We start from the raw sequence: 16,818 nt of genomic DNA, 5'->3' as shown, positions 1-16,818 counted from the left end.
GACTACTATATACTTTGACTATATAACGGCGAGTATATGCTTGTGTCTGGCGATGGCGTACTGCTGTACGTGTGACTCGACGTGTGTGTGTGTTGTGCGTGTATGCATTACTATCTCCAACAATTTCTTATCATTAGCCGATAAAGATCTTAAAGATTGCACTTAAAGGCACTTGAATAAATCYGTAAATATGTTTATATTGTACTCGTATGTTATCGACGAGTGGCTTGGGCAAATAATAAGTAAATTAACTAAGTTCATTTCAAACGATTTTTATCTTAATATATATCGCATTCTAATTGTATACCAATTATAGTATTGAGAATTTCTGCTGAAGGCTGTTTGTAGAGGAATGCTTGCCACAGTGACTTATAAAGTTCATTCTGTCGCTGCGATTTTCAATTCAATTCATTTGGCAGCTATATGCTATATTGGTGCGATATCGGCGGTTTCGACAAATGAACAGCTTCTTGAGAAGCTAGGGACGTCTGCAACATTTCATATCGATATCTCAAACACCGAGTTACTACATAGTTCCCTCATGTACACACAGACGAAGAGAAGAACAGATGGACATGGCTACATCGACCAGTCTCATCCCAAAGGCAATTGACGCCATAGAGCTAGGTTACGCATTCCTTAACTAAACCTGAACGCACTGTTAATGAGTTGAGTGGATGGCACTTCTCTGAAGGAGGCAACACTCCGTGGGTGTAAATCTACTGCTACCTTAATGGCTGCAAACTTGCCTTCAAAAACACTGTAATAGTCAGGAAGTCTGAAGCTGGAGTTCATAGAGAGCTCCTGACAGTAAACCACTCCACYRACCTCCCCCCAAGCTTTGATCCATCCATAAGCTATCCTTATTTGTCCTCTACCCCAATGGATTCTTCCCAGCCATAACTCCCTTGCCGGTGTATGGGCAGCGAGGGAGCCGCCAGAGTTCGRTTTAGCGACTCCATCATCCAATTGATCCAGTATGAAGTCAAAGTRTGAAAGTCATTCGTTAGATAATAGTTTTTTTTTTTCATGGCAACGCCAAGTGGATTTTTCGAAATTTATAATTTTCACTCATTTTCATTATGAAACATTTTGAAAAAAAATGCAATTTTTGCGAGATCACTTTAGCTAGGAGTTGACAAGTGAAAGTCGTAGATTAATAGTAACATACAAAGATTATGTACATCCTTAAGTTAGAGATAATATATAAAATATAAGACACTTTCAGTAGTATTTTCGCTGCAGATAATAACAATTCCCAYAAGAACCTCGCAAAGAATGCTTTCACTGAACTTTATGTTATTTTATGTAGCACAGGTTTTTAGGCTCAACAAAGATCAGGTTAAGTCTAGAGCTCACTGCCAAAATTAATCCCAAAAATTCCATGTAGATTTTTTATGATTGTAGACTGCTTTTTTAACCAACGGTGATCAGAGTCCCTTCTATTTTAAGCCCCTTTACGGAGAGGGCGGGCAAGTAGTACTTCTTATCTATCAAAAGATAGTGTCCAAATGCTACTTTGCTAATTAGTTTTCATACCTATACTTTTACTTGAAACTTATCGAATAACAACAATAATTTTTAATTATCAAGTACTTATGAAAAAAATAACCAAATTTGCTTTACTTTTCTAAACACAAAATATTATCAAAATGACAATTATAATTTGAGTTGGCTTCAGTGTTGCYAACTTGCCTTCGCACGAGTGAACTGCTTATATAATTTACTGTTTATATTAATAATGACCCACTCACTCTCTCTCTCTTTCTCTATCTTCTCAATTTTTTCCCTACCCTCTGCGAATGTAGACTGTATAATGCTGTCGGTAAATACTGCTTGCCTCTTGGCGGCACTCTTGGGGTTGGTCTACGTTTGGTGTCGTTACACATTTGGCTACTGGAAACGMAATAAGATTCCCTATATGACGCCATTGCCACTGATTGGCAATATGCAAGTTTTATTTACAATGAGCAATAGTTTCTATCTATATCTATCGGATATTTATAAAGACGCTAGAATGTCAAAGGCTGCAGCGGTCGGCATCTATATACTCAATCGGCCAGCGTTAGTGTTACGTGAACCGGAACTTATAAAATCMGTGCTAATAAAGGAGTTTCCAAAGTTCGTTAATCGGTCAGGTGGATGTGATCCACACAATGATGCTTTGGGTTCAAATAATCTATTTTTCATACGCAATCCGCAATGGAAAGATTTGAGAACGAAAATAACGCCGGTTTTCACAACAGGAAAGATCAAGCAAATGTATCCACTAATGACTGAGGTTAGTATGYGCGTTAAGTGTTCCTAACTTTAGTATTAATATATATTTTATATTATGTGTATCCCTCGTTACGCGCCTATAGATCGGCGCGGARTTGGAAGCCCATTTAAATTCGCATGCGAAAACTGACAACGCTTTCGTAACTGAAATTAAAGAGATTTGTGCGCTATTCACCACCGACATGATTGCCACCATCGCTTTTGGTGTGAAAGCCAACAGTCTTGTAAATCCCAATGCCGAGTTTCGTGTGAAAGGACGACAACTGTTCAACTTTACACTCAGCCGCGCTAAGGACTTCTTTGTAATTTTTTTCTTTCCAAAGTGGGCCTCTACATTTCGTGCTCAATTTTTTACAACGGAGTACAGCGCATTTTTACGTGGCACCATCGGTCAAGTGATGGCGTTAAGAGAGAAGAGCAAAGCAACTCGTAACGATCTGATCGATGTGTTGGTGAGCCTCAAAGAAGAGGCTATTGCGAAAGGCGAATATAATGCACAGCTACAGGATATTTTGACAGCACAAGCTGCTGTGTTTTTCTCAGCTGGCTTTGAGACGTCCTCTTCGACGATGACATTTGCGCTCTATGAATTATCCAAACGACTCGACTTACAAGAACGTCTGCGCAATGAGATCTGTGAAGCTCTTATAGCTGAACAGGGTAAAATGTCATATGAGACAATCAATAATCTACCATATCTGAGTATGGTAGTGGACGAAGTGTTGCGTTTATACCCAGTAGTACCTTTTCTCGATCGCGAACATCTGCCTAAGGATGGGGAAAAACAATGTGATCTTAAACCGTTTTACGATTACACAGTGCCAGTAGGCATGGCTCTTTATGTACCAGTCTTCGCCATACAACGTGACCCCGAGGTAAGTTAGTTTAGCAACGGATACACTCAATACTTACTGCAKCGTTTGAGGTTTCAAGCAATTTTTATGGTTATCACAATTTTTTAATTCTAGTTTTGGCCCAATCCGAACACGTTCGATCCTGAACGCTTCAGCRSYGAGAATAAGAAAACCCATAAGCCTATGACGTACCTTCCCTTCGGTAGTGGACCACGTAACTGTATTGGTGGTCGCATCGGTTTGTTACAGTCTAAGCTGGGTTTGGTGCATATTTTGAAGAATCATTATGTGACCACATGTGAGAAGACACCGTCTGAAATCACTTTCGATCCACTGTCCATAGTTTTAAGTTATAAAGGAGGCATTTACTTGAAATTGGTCAATGACAAACGATGCGAACGCATTGCGAGGCAGTAAATGTGCGAAATAATTTCAAAAAATATCGAAAAAATTAAAATCATGTTTTAAAATAATTTGTTTTTTTAATAAAAAATTAAACACAAAAGTGTTGAAACTAAAATTAAAGTGAAAATTTGTTGCTCTATCCCTCCAACAAGGTAGGTTTGAAATCCAAGTTTAAAGCAGAAGCAATAGTGAGATCCTTAGAACGCCAGTGATGCTTCTTTTCGCAATGTGGCGCCAATTGGAGATTCCAAGCGAAGACAGGACCTTGTGCACCTGTTCTTTATAACGGAGTGGAGGTCTTCCCTCGGCGGGCGACTGCTTCGAATTCTTTCATTTACTGAACTATGTCAATGTCGTCGAATGTATATTTCATACAACTCATCGTTTCATCGAATGCGATATTCGACGCGTCTAACGCGCAAAGGTCCATAAATAAATAATCTGGAGACGTAAAATTTCATGATCTTGACGGCCATTTGAAGGGGCCATTTTTTGAAAATGACGAGTCGTTTAAATTTCCACAAAATGTGCCCATGTTTAAACGTGAAATATGAGGCAGAGCACAAGACGGCTCGGAATCGACAAATCAAAAACAACCGGGCACATCATCCACCATGGTAGGCTCTGTAATATAAGCCGTGTGAGTATATTTTTTAAAGTTTTCATGGTAAAAAAATGAGGAGTTTCCGGATATCCCCCAGGAAAAAATATATTCAAGGATTGCCACGCTAAGTCTAGAAGTGGTGAAAAGAGCACCGAAGACGCACAATGCAGCGGACGCCCAAAAGAATTTATTACCGACGAAAACATCAAAAAAAAGTCCACAAAGTAATTTTGTACGATCGTAATGTGCAGTTTTTCGAGATAGCAGGCATTCTAAAGATCTCAACTGAACGTGTACATTATATTCATTGAAGGAAATTTGGAGATGAGAAACCTCTGTACAAAGTGRCTGACGCGCGAGCTCTTCTTTTTCTTTATTGGCGTAGTCATCGCTTACGCRATTATAGCTGATATTCCAAGTGAAGACAGTTCCTTCTCCACTTGGTCCTTCCAACGGAGTGGAGGACGCGGGGACTGCGTCGAATACTTTCASAGCTGGAGTGTTTTCGTCCATCCGGACAACATGACCTAGCCAGCGTAGCCGCTGTCTTTTAATTCACTGAACTATGTCAATGTCATCGTATATCTCGTACAGCTCATCGCTCCATCGGATGCAATATTCACCGTGGCCAAGGCGCAAAGGACCATAAATCTTTCGCAGAACTTTTCTCTCGAAAACTCGCAACGTCGACTCATCCGTTGTTGACATCGTCCAAACCTCTGCACCATAAAGCAGGACGGGAATTATGAGTGACTTAWASAGTTTGGTTTTTGTTTGTCGAGAGAGTATTTTTCTTCTCAATTGTCTACTSMGTGACRCGCGRGCTCACTTTCCACTAAAAGCAATAACAAGTTGACGATTCGAAGCAGTGTTTGGAGCTGTTTAAGCGTAATAAACCCGAGTTTTTGCGTCGGTATGTGACAATATATGAAACATAGGACCAACATATCACTACAAAGTTCAATCAACAGTTATCTGTATGAACTGCCTAAGATGAGTCCGCTTCAAGGCATGGAAAAGGGAATAGTCGGCTGGCAAGGTTATGACGTCCGTTTTGTGTGATGCGCCTGGTATAACTTTTATTGACTGCCTTCAAAAAGGAAGAACCATCAACTRCGACTATTACATAGCGTTACTGAACCGCTTTAAGAACGAAATACTCGAAAAAAAAGACCGCATTTGCAGAAAACTTAGGTGCTGTTTCACCAAGGCAACGCAGCGTGTCATAATTCAATAAAAACAATGACGAAAATCTAWGATTTGGGCTTCGATTTGTTTCCGTAAACTCCGTTTTTGCAAGATTTTGACATCCAACGACTATTTTCTGTTCTCAAATATTAAAAGTATGCTCACTGGGAATACATTTTCATCAAGTTAAGAGATGATCACCGAAACTGAGGCCTATTTTGAAGAAGTCATACTACAAAAATGGTATTGAAAAGTTGGATGGTCGCTATAATCAGTGTATCACGTTTGAGGGAAACTTATTTATTAGATTCGATGCAATTATAGCTTTTCTTTTTAGTTGTTTTTTATGTGGCGGGTCCCAAACCGTACAGCGTACAACTCTGGGTTCGCCTTTTCACTTTAGCTTGCCTTCAAACTGATGTTCTTTGGCTACACAGAGGATACTTGGTCTAGAACCGGAAGTCGTAAGCTGCTTGAGCCATATGTAAAATAATCGTTTCTGACCATTTCCAAGTGAATGGCGTTCAGAKAACTTTCCTCATTTGCATGAACTTCTACACATGGCTCCATTCTCCACATAATTTGCCAAAAATGTGTTTTACTTTGGTTGGCTGGGGACTTTTCAATTTTCCTGTTACGTCGTTGTGACACACTGAAGTTCAGAGGAGCTCAAGAGAAAATTTTTTGGTCGGAACTCTCAAACTAACCTCGTATCAATCTACGCTTCCTAACTTTTTTTAAAGAAAGCATATGACGAATTTTTTTATTCCAGCTAGCATAAGATCTCTTTGTGATCGCGTGTGTCATTATAAGCAGCAAATTGCAAAATTGCAGTGGGCATGCTATATTTTAAGTATACATATGTATATATAATACTACAACCTCAAGTCACGCCTCACAAAAAAAAAAGAGTATAAATATTAGCATGCAAAAAATGTTATTGACCCAAGCCTAGAGATGCAGAAAAAATATTTTTCTTTGAATAAAATGTATGTATTTTACTGAATCGTGTTTGAGTTGTGCAATGGACCTTGAAGTGCCYTTAAAATCGCATGCCATCAAAAAGTTTTCACTCATTCGCACGTTTCGTACGGTCAGCACTGCTCTTCACAAATCTACAGACGGCAACTAACAGCACACTATATACGCTCGCATAGCGGACTACGCACAACATTCAGATAAATACCGCCTTCGGCCTGTATCACGACCGCCTTGCGATCCAGCTGCATGGGAATCTTGGTGCGCGCACAAGTCGTCACTTTGTGGTTAAGTAGTAAATAGGTGAGTCCGATTTTGGTTTGTAGCATAGCGAAGCGTTCGCCAATGCAAGCGTGCGGACCCAGTCCAAATGGCATATAAGTGTAAGGTGTCAACTGTTTCTTGTTGTGTGGTGCAAAACGCTCTGGATCGAATTTCGACGGTTCTGGGTAGTACTGTGAGTAGTGTTAGCAAAAATGAGTGTTTCATAATCGTTGCAACAAAAGAAATATTTACCTTCGGATCCATATGCAGGCCATAAACCGGTATGTAGACTGGCATGCCGTGTGGCAAACGATATYTGTGAAACGGTTCCAACGAGTAACCATCTTCCRCCAACGGCGCAGTGCATTGCCGATCGAGAAACGGTAGCGGTGGATAGAGGCGCAATACCTCACAGATTACCATTTGCATATACGCCAATGATTCGATAAATTCGTATGTCACTTTGCCGCCAGTGTGCTCTAGGCCCGCGGCAATTTCGTCACGTACACGTTGCTGCAAATCTGRACGCTTCGCAAGCTCATACAGTGCAAAGGACATTGTAGCCGAGGACGACTCAAAGCCGGCTGTGAAGAAAAGCGCCGCTTGTGCCACTAAAATGTCACCCTCATAGATGAGTCCACTGGCAGATTTTTTATTTTTGGTCGAATTTTTAAACTCAATAAGTATATCGATTAGATCGTTACGTTTTTCGCCCGACAACTCACGTTGTTCCATCACATAGTTGATTGTGGTACGCAGGAACTCTGTAGAGGTAGGTGGCACTACTTTRAAACCTAGATACGGTACTAAGTGTGGCATGAARAAAACAATCGTAAATTCTAGTGAACGCCGCACACTGAACTTGAACACAGCGCGACCATGTCGACGAAATTCGCCATTCGGTTGTTTGAAACAGTTCGCTTGAACGCCGTAAGCGACAGTCGCTATCACGTCCGTTGTGTAGAGAGCGCACAGCTCTTTCATTTCCATCACGAAAGWTTGTGTTTCRTTGCACTCAACGGTTTGAGAGAGCAAATATTTGTCGAGCTCGCGACCGACCTGTAGAGAAAAGTTAAAATTATGAGATGATGTAGAGTGAAGATTAGATGGTTGAGATGAACCAAATGTTTTGAACTGTATCACATTGTGGTCAACAGCAGATTTGTTGCTATCGATTTTATTGACTTGCTGTCAAAGATTTATGTATAGTATATWCCGGATAAAGTTTAAGACTAAAAATACTCACTTTTTTTTTAACGCACTTAATTCCGGGAATTCAAGTTTATTCATGGAACCTAACAGTAAGAGTAAAATATTCTACGAAACCTACTCACAACCTACCTCCTCCACCAAAGGAAACATATGCTTCAGTTTTCTACTGGAAAAGAATGGTGATAACTTGAAGCGTACCTCCTTCCAGGCAGGATTACGCAGAAAAAATATATTTAAAGAACCCAATGGATCGCCTTTGTAATCGGAATTGGAAAATCTATARACGGAAAAAAAGAACACTTAGTGCTGTATTCAAACCCATGCTGTTTCCAAACACTCACCTATCGCAAAACTTGGAAAAGTCCTTCACCAAAATGCGTTTCACAAGTTCCGGATCACGCAATAGAACGGCCGGTTGTGTGAAGACATGTACGCCAACGAACGGTTCGCTYCGACCTTCTGGATGTTCATAAAGACTCTGCACAAACTCTGCTGGACTGCGTTGCATTGAAAAGAGGCCACCTAAATTGCCCACGCCGTAAGTGGGCGTCAAATGTGGCACCTGATGGCGCTGCCAATAATCATACCGATAGCGCAACCAAACGTATGCCAATCCAATAAGGAGTAGTAGGAGCAGTAAACTTTCGAACCACATTGCGTCTTGGTGTCAGCAGCACAAAACGAAGAATGTATTTGCAAATGCTCTGAGCGCCTCATTTTATGACATTGTAAAGCAGTGAACGGATATGTGWACAGTGAACTATTTGACCTGAACTTGAGCGGTTGAGTTGTATTTTGGGAAATGTCTACTAATTTCGTCAAGCATTGAATGTATAATATAATGAAGAAGCGCTAGAAGTCAGACTACACTTGACTCTTTACGCTGCAGCTGTTTTCTMTAAAAATTATGTATGCATTTGATATGAATGGGAAGTCTTTGCATTAATTATGTTTATTTACGGAAGGGAAGTTAGTAAATAAAACAAAGCATATGCCCTTTACAGCAGAAAAGGTAGAAAGACTCATCTAGAGACTGGTATCTATAAAAAATATCTCAAGCGATTTTTTTGGAGAGATTCAATACTCTAAACCTGTAAGAGATTGTCTAGCCTAAGTCGACGGCAGATATTACAGTAGCCTCTTATAGAGTTTGTAATAAATAATACCTCTAGGTCTAGGTCCGAAGTTAAGCCGAAAAGTTGAGCTTTGTACAAAAGGTATGGCAAATTTTGAATTTTCGTGGGTTATTTGTATAAAATACGAAATGTGCTCAGAGGGTCGAGAGGATGTAACCGACTAACAGCGTGCCGCACATCCGAGCACATCAAGTAATGACGAAAGCTATAATAAAGTGAAGAAAATAGTATTGTCCAATCGTGGAATTACCATTAGAGAAATTGCTGAGGAACTTAACATATCGATTGGCTCGAGCCATTCAATTTTAACCTATGATTTGGCATGAATCAGGTTCATCGCCTTCGACCAAAAACAGCATCGCGTTGCTATTGCTCCGGAAATGTTGGCTTCAGCCCACGACGACCCAGATCTACTACAGAGGGTTATAACTGGTGACGAATCATGGGTTTATGGTGTGATGACGTGAATACCTGAGCTCAATCATCTCAATGGAAGCGGTCGCATGAGTCAAGACCGAAAAGAGCGCGTCAAGTTAAGTCGAATGAAGGTTTTGCTAACAGTTATCTTTGATGGTAGGGACGACGTGGATCATGAGTTTTCAGCAAAGGGTCGTACGGTCGATAAAGAATATTATTATAATAAACTGAAGAGACTGATGAAAGGACGATGCTACTCTACGATTCAGGTTCTCACAAAGAACTACGTTTTCAAGTGTTTTGAGGATTGGAAAAAACTCTGGCAGAGATGTAATATATCTCGGGTTGATTACTTTGAAGGAACGAAATATATATTCGTTAATAAATAAAGATTTTCTTAAAAAATACAAAATTTTGAATTCATATTTTAAAGCAAAATTAGTACGGAAACTCTTCAGTAGAGCAATTTTTTGGACTCTCAACTACGCTCTACGCACCCAACACACTAGGAATCACAGAAGTTGTTTTTATCGTAAATTTTCAACGAGTCTTGCGTGCCACCTTGAACTACCTACTTTATCACCACACTGGACTTAGAGAAGCGCAGAAAATAAAACGTCTTCTCAATCTACAATTATCAGGTATTGAAGACAAAAGCTCTCATCTTTGCCACACTGATCTTGCTACCACTTTGGTTTCAAATCTGTTATGGTTTTTATCCCCGTCGGATAATATCATGTCTCGGCCCATACCTCTCGACGAGAGACAAGCAAACTTTTCGCTAGTAGATATATCAAAATACCTATGCCGAACTACTAAAAGGGTATATCATACGTAAGATAAAACAAGACGCGTCCCAACAAAGTGTCGGCGTTGCTGTGATCACTGAGGTCAAAGACGCACACAATAGACGTTACAGCTGCGCTATTCAATAGCATCGATGCTTCAGGTCTGAGCAATGATGGCTGCGAAACGCGCACACAGTGTAAAGATCTCTTYCAACCCAGTTTGCGTAAGATTATCGATTTCTTTGCAATATTTTTTCTACCGAAATGGRTGCGTACRACTAYTTACRCCGTTTAGTGGAGGAATGCTTGAAAGTGAACAAGCATAAGCCGGCGCTTATCTACATTTTGGGCTCACATAATGATACAAAGGTAAGATTTCTATGAATTTAACGCTAAAAATTCTACAAAACTCAAAAAACATCACTACTCGAAAGACAAGAAACAAATCAGACCTTAAAGAGAAGCACCTCACACCTCGAATTGTGTAAATTGTGAGCTTCTTAAAGCTGAAATAAATCCATTACAGTCTTCTTATGTACTATATTCGACAACGCACCAAAGTAAACAGGACAGTAAACGCTTTCCTTTCATGTGTAAATGCATTTTTCCGAAAAGGAAGAAGTCGCACGGTGCCATATCAGTTGAAAACGGGGCGTGGTTAATGGTTTAAATGCGATTTTTGGTCAAATAATCGGTCACAAGCGTCGATCGATGAGACTATTCTGAGCAATTTTTGGTCGTCAGTCAATTTGTGCGGAACAATTCCGGCTGACTTTTGATGAATTCACCCACAGTTTCGATGGAATTTCCAGTGAACATGGATTCAGATTGGCGCACATGTTGATCGTCTTTTATGTCCTCATGACCACTTTGAAAACATTGAAACCACTCGTGAACTCTGCTACCAGATAGGCAATCATCACCATAAACTTGTTTCATCAATTGAAACGTTTCGGTAAAAGTTTTACCAAATTTAAAACAAAATTTAATGATGTCTCTTTGTTCGAGGCTTTTTTTCGCACCGATAACACAAACATACTGACACATAAAACGCAATAACTTCACTTCCAATCAATGAAATGTCATGGAATTCTCACTGGACAATCATAAAAAGATAGCAGATTCTAACGCATCAGTCGACATATAGATGGCGCCACCAGGGTGCACCTTGTAGGCATATTTTGTTATTAACTATTTCATCGTCTAAGAAGAAGCTCCCGTTGGATAAGCTCCCTCAACATCGCATAAAAAACGTTCTGTGTGAAAGGTTAAAGCCCATCGTCAACAAACTCATGTGACCTTAATAATGTTATCTACCAGATTTCTACCATTCGCCAAAACTACGAAAAGACCCGTGAAAACAAGATCGACACACACCACCTCTTCTTCGATTTTAAAGCCGCTTTCGACAGCACAAAAAGGAAATGCCCCTATATCTGAACTTGTTATCCCCGCAAAGTTAATAAGACTGTGTAAGCGGACGTTGAGCAACACCAAAAGCTCTGTCCAGATCTGGAGCGTTTCCGACGCAGTACCCGCGACTGAAGCAGAGGGAGAAATATACCTCTACTCCCTTTGAAAGACAAAATGGAAAAGGACCAGGCTTCACTTTGAATCTCCAATTGGCGCTAAACAGCGAAAGGGAAGATCGACTGGAGCGCTGTTGTAAACTAGGCAATAACCACGTAAGCGGYGTCTATGCCAATAAAGGAAAAGAAAATAGCTGTAATCTCAGAACTCTGYAGTTTATGTCATTATTGCTCTGAAAGACGCGGCCAGCTGACGACCTTGATTTAATGCAACATACTTACATGCATGTGTTTACAATATTGCCGTAATTATTATAATCCCCTTGTTAAACTGCTTATTGACAATTAGCCGTATATTATATCATATTTTAAAACATTGTTGAGTTTATACATACATATTTTTGTATGCAGTGCAAATACGTTTTTATTAACTTCTACGGCAGTTTGATTAATAGTGCAAAGAAATTACAATGTTTTATTTATTACGAATKTAAGTTGCATGGCAATTTAATTATTTGTTTAATTTCACCCACACACATATTCAACAACGCATATGCGCGTAATACTAGTCATTATTCAGTAAAGATAGTGAACTGACAAATTTAATGACACGCAAACATCCTTTTATACATACAGTACGTTTTAGTCAGAAGATAAAAGCTCGAGCCGTTAGGACTAGCATACTTAGTGTTATTGTGGAAGCGCGTTACAAAAGGTCGACTGAAGCTAAAAGCTTCTTTTATAAATTATATTTTTCTGAAGCTATAAAAAGAGTTAAAAATAATAAATTTTTTCACTTTTCCTCTCAATATTCTCTCTACTCTCCCTACAACACTCGAATGTAGTGCATACAATGTTGCCGATAGATGCTGCTTACCTCGTGGCGGCTCTCTTGGTACTCATCTACATTTGGTGTCGCCATACATATGGCTATTGGAAACGCAATAAGATTCCCTATATGACGCCACTGCCACTGATCGGCAATATGGGTGTGTTGCTTACAATGAGGAATAGTTTTTATCTATATCTATCTGATGTTTATAAGGATGCAAAAATGTCAAAGGCTGCAGCGGTCGGCATCTATATACTTAATCGGCCAGCGTTAGTGTTACGTGAACCGGAACTTATAAAATCCGTGCTAATAAAGGAGTTCCCGAAGTTCGGCAATCGGTCAGCCGGCTGTGATCCRCACAATGATCCCTTGGGTTCGAATAATCTATTTTTCATACGCAATCCGCAATGGAAGAATTTGAGAATGAAAATAACGCCGATTTTCACAACGGGAAAGATCAAACAAATGTATCCGCTAATGACTGAGGTTAGCACACGCATAAATGTTCCTAACTTTTGTATTAATATATTTTTGTTACTATTTGCATGCCTCGTTTCGCGTTAATAGATCGGCACKGAGTTGGAAGCCCATTTGAAATCGTATGCGAAGAATGACGACGGTTTCGTAACTGAAGTTAAAGAGGTTTGTGCACTCTTCACCACCGACATGATTGCAACCATTGCTTTTGGTGTGAAAGCCAAYAGYCTTGTRAATCCAAACGGCGAATTTCGCACKCAAGGAMGAAAACTKTTAACCTTTACACTCAGCCGCGCTAAGGACTTCTTCATCGCYTTTTTCGTTCCCAAATGGGTCACTACAATGCGTATTAAACTTTTTACAACCGAGTTCAGTTCCTTTTTACGTGGCACCATCGACCAAGTGATGGCGTTAAGAGAGAAGAGCAAAGCGACGCGTAACGACCTGATCGATGTGTTGGTGAGCCTTAAACAAGAGGCGGTTGCGAAGGGCGAATATAATGCGCAGTTKCAGGATRTGTTRACAGCACAAGCWGCCGTATTTCTGTCAGCTGGTTTTGAGACGTCATCTTCGACGATGACATTTGCGCTCTACGAATTATCGAAACGACCCGATTTACAAGAACGTCTGCGCAGTGAGATTTGTGAAGCTCTTATAGCTGAACAGGGTACAATGTCATATGAGATTATCAATAATCTACCATATCTGAGTATGGTAGTGGACGAAGTGTTGCGTTTATACCCAGTACTACCCTATCTTGATCGCGAACATCTGCCGAAAGACGGGGAAAAGCAATTCGATCTTAAACCATTTTACGATTACACAGTACCAATAGGAATGCCTCTTTATATACCAATCTTCGGCATACAACGTGACCCCGAGGTGAGTTGGTTTAGCTACGACTAGCTCAGTACTTAGACATTGAATTGAAGTTTCAAGCAATTTTAATCACAATCACAATATTTTAATTCTAGTTTTGGCCCAATCCGAACACGTTCGATCCTGAACGCTTCAGCGCTGAGAATAAGAAAACCCATAAGCCTATGTCATACCTTCCCTTCGGTAGTGGGCCACGTAACTGTATTGGTAGCCGCATCGGCTTGCTGCAGTCGAAGGTYGGTTTGGTGCATATTTTGAAGAATCATTATGTGATCACCTGTGAGAAGACCCCGTCTGAAATCACTTTCGATCCACTGTCCATTGTTTTAAATTATAAAGAAGGCATTTACTTGAAATTTGTCAATGACAAACGTTATGAACGCAATGTGACGCAGTGAATGTTCGAAATTCGAACTAATTTCGAAAAAGTATTGGTACAATTAAAAACTAAAATTTAATTAAAATTTTTTTTTTTTAATAAAATTATTTAAAATAACTTWAAAATGGAAATTTGTTACTGAAACCTTAAAGTAATGCGAAAGAATGCCTACGTAGGGATGGTTGTGTGATGCGCTTGACTACCGTTCAAGTGGGTATTTTTTGTATAAAATTAAACTCTAATAGCTAACTAAAAACACATTGAAAAGACGTCAACTCTAGAGTTAGCAGCCACATCAATGGCTGGGCAGCAATTAAGCCCTTAATCTGATTTCGCATATCGGCCAAAAGTGTCCTGGATAGCAGAGCAGCAGTGGAGAGTGTCGCCTGAACCAAGCGACACTCGTCTACTGGATGGCAGATTACAAAGATATCGAAGGCAATGTGATAATGAACGAGGTTGCCATAGGTGGTGTACGGCTGTTATCAGAAAATGTGGTCAAAATTGGAAAACTCATGCGTGATCTGGACAGGAGCATGGCAAACAAGTCATGTTTAAAATTATGGATCGAAAATATACAAAGGCGCTCGATAGAAGAAATTATATGAACAAGATTGATGACGGCAAACGCTTGCAGAATGGGGCTGAATGTTCGAGCAGACTACAGCAAGGCATCATGGAAACAATGGAGCACTTCTTATTTTTTTTTGTTTTTTTTTTTTGTTTTAAGTAGGGGGAAGCAAGCCGGAGATCGGAACTTGAATACGCACCACCCAACCTACTCACAACTCCAAACTCTCCTACCGAACCACAGCATTAAGTAATACTTCGTGGTTGTGATAAGAGAGAAGTCTCCTCTAGGGCATGAAGTGGCAGACGCCTAAGCTGCTTCGTTGACAGCTGTCCAGTTCTCAGTGGCCTGACACATAAGTGTCGTCAAACCGTAAACCTACCGCCGAGTGTAGTTTTAGGTTTTTTCGTGGTACTTAAAAAACGAGTGCAATAAAAAAATCAATGGTCAGAGTCTTCAAAGGAAAATTCGGATTAATGTCGTTCTGGAATCTCGTAGGTAGCTGCTAGAGCACCCATGGTCAGTTAGTATTTGGGTTAGGTGGAAATCCAGGTCATCATGTTGTCTGTCCATTTACGAATGGATGTCCGGTATCAGTCTGCGAGTCCACCGTCCTTTGAGTGAGGTTTGCCAACGCTGCTGCCTTATTATTAAGCTTTTGACTCTATTTTCTCTGTTGGCTTGTGAATGGTCATCATTCTGGCTGTTACTTCAGCTGCATCGCTTGATATTGTTCGCAAAGCACTGATAACTCCTAGAGCCGAGCACTTCTTGTACACTTGTACCACATTTTCCTATGTTACACGGTAAGGGGTATCATTAGTGAGGCAATAGAATCTCTTGAAATTTACGTCAAGCTCAGGCATCCTTAAGGATGACTTCTCATCATAAACTTCGCTGTCTACGCGATATCGCAAATGAACAAACTGGTCCATGCGAACTGACCCGTTGTCCTGCAAGATGAACCCATTCCAATCTCAGACGTAGCAGTCGGTATTCACAGAAATTTTGACAATAGTGTGACCTTTTTATCCTATTTCAAGTGATTTCAACTAATTAATGGTGGACATAGCTTCTCACATACTTTTATATCTGTAAAAGTAAGTGGAAAACTTTAGTTGACGTTACCTGTCGATACCTCCTAATCGCAATGCATTTATCAAGAACATGCTTTGGTTAATCTTAATGAAATTGCATTGATCATTTGTTGTTCTATACTTTAAGAAGTTAGATAATGGAGAGAGCTATTGGTGGAAGTATTCGCTGCGTAATGTCAGCGAGACGTTATGGGGCATTATCGCTAAGAAAGAGGAGGCTTCTTTTTAGACACATACACGCATGTGTTTATGTAATTAACACCAAGCCGGCAGTAAAACCACTTATTATGTACAGTTATTATTTAAAATTTTACTGCATTATAGTGCATATTTATAGAATGCAAATAATTGTTTTATTTCTAAATAATATATATAGCGGTTTATTGATGTATGTATGTATATAAGCGCATGTTTATATATAAAAGATAAAGAATTGCCAATTTGAATTATATTTTCGGAATGCATAAGTTTTTGATAACGCAATTCTACATATGTCTGCTACACAAACACAAAGAAACATCCTTATGTACTTTTAATAATCTCTTAAGGGGGTATTCTGGTCTTGGATTTTGAAAAAATCGATTGTTTTTTTTTTTTGCATATTTTGAAAGTTTAGACTTTCGAAAATATGACCTTGGAAGGATTTTTCAAAATTCTWCTTATTTTCGGAGATGCAGCCGATTTTGTGACGTGGCGTCCGTGTTCACTAGAATTGTCTCCTAAACTTTAAACGCATTTTTCTCGAAACTACTTTTTTTGAGGTGGTTGACATGATATCTCAAGTTCTACCGAACCGTTTCCTTTGAAATTTGGTATATACATATCTTCGCTATACAATGCTCTATCGTGCTTGCCTTGGATTTCAGAAAATTTTGAATTGAAGTGTTTTTAAAAAATTCGAAAAGGTCGAAAAAATCGGGTAAAAAAA

General features: G+C 39.7%; 3 protein-coding genes across 3 annotated transcripts in view; 2 read left to right on the top strand and 1 right to left on the bottom strand.

The window, feature by feature from the left end:
• LOC108966570 (cytochrome P450 6g1-like) overlaps positions 1 to 3,567 on the top strand; it is an 11,148-nt gene extending 7,581 nt beyond the window's left edge. The window contains exons 2-4 of the mRNA XM_018929558.1: positions 1,809 to 2,281; positions 2,364 to 3,155; positions 3,249 to 3,567. Coding sequence (XP_018785103.1) covers positions 1,817 to 2,281; positions 2,364 to 3,155; positions 3,249 to 3,551 — 1,560 coding nt within the window. The 5' untranslated portion in view covers positions 1,809 to 1,816 and the 3' untranslated portion in view covers positions 3,552 to 3,567. The remainder of the gene's footprint in view (positions 1 to 1,808; positions 2,282 to 2,363; positions 3,156 to 3,248) is intronic.
• Positions 3,568 to 6,469: 2,902 nt separating this feature from the next.
• On the bottom strand, positions 6,470 to 8,540 carry LOC108966576 (probable cytochrome P450 6g2; the record flags this gene model as incomplete). The annotated part of the gene is given in 4 exon segments (XM_018929564.1): positions 6,470 to 6,764; positions 6,826 to 7,632; positions 7,915 to 8,062; positions 8,127 to 8,540. Coding segments are annotated over 4 exon segments (1,563 nt in total). The 5' UTR covers positions 8,441 to 8,540.
• Positions 8,541 to 12,374: 3,834 nt separating this feature from the next.
• LOC108966572 (cytochrome P450 6g1-like) lies at positions 12,375 to 14,307 on the top strand (the record flags this gene model as incomplete). The annotated part of the gene is given in 3 exon segments (XM_018929559.1): positions 12,375 to 12,973; positions 13,055 to 13,846; positions 13,939 to 14,307. Coding segments are annotated over 3 exon segments (1,560 nt in total). The 5' UTR covers positions 12,375 to 12,508.
• Positions 14,308 to 16,818: the final 2,511 nt, after the last annotated feature.

Source organism: Bactrocera latifrons, unplaced genomic scaffold, assembly GCF_001853355.1.
Source record: "Bactrocera latifrons isolate USDA-ARS-PBARC rearing strain unplaced genomic scaffold, ASM185335v1 scaffold_164, whole genome shotgun sequence".
NCBI lineage: Eukaryota > Metazoa > Arthropoda > Insecta > Diptera > Tephritidae > Bactrocera > Bactrocera latifrons.
The sequence above is the reverse complement of the archived record's forward strand: the minus strand, read 5'-3'. Positions and strand labels throughout refer to the sequence as shown.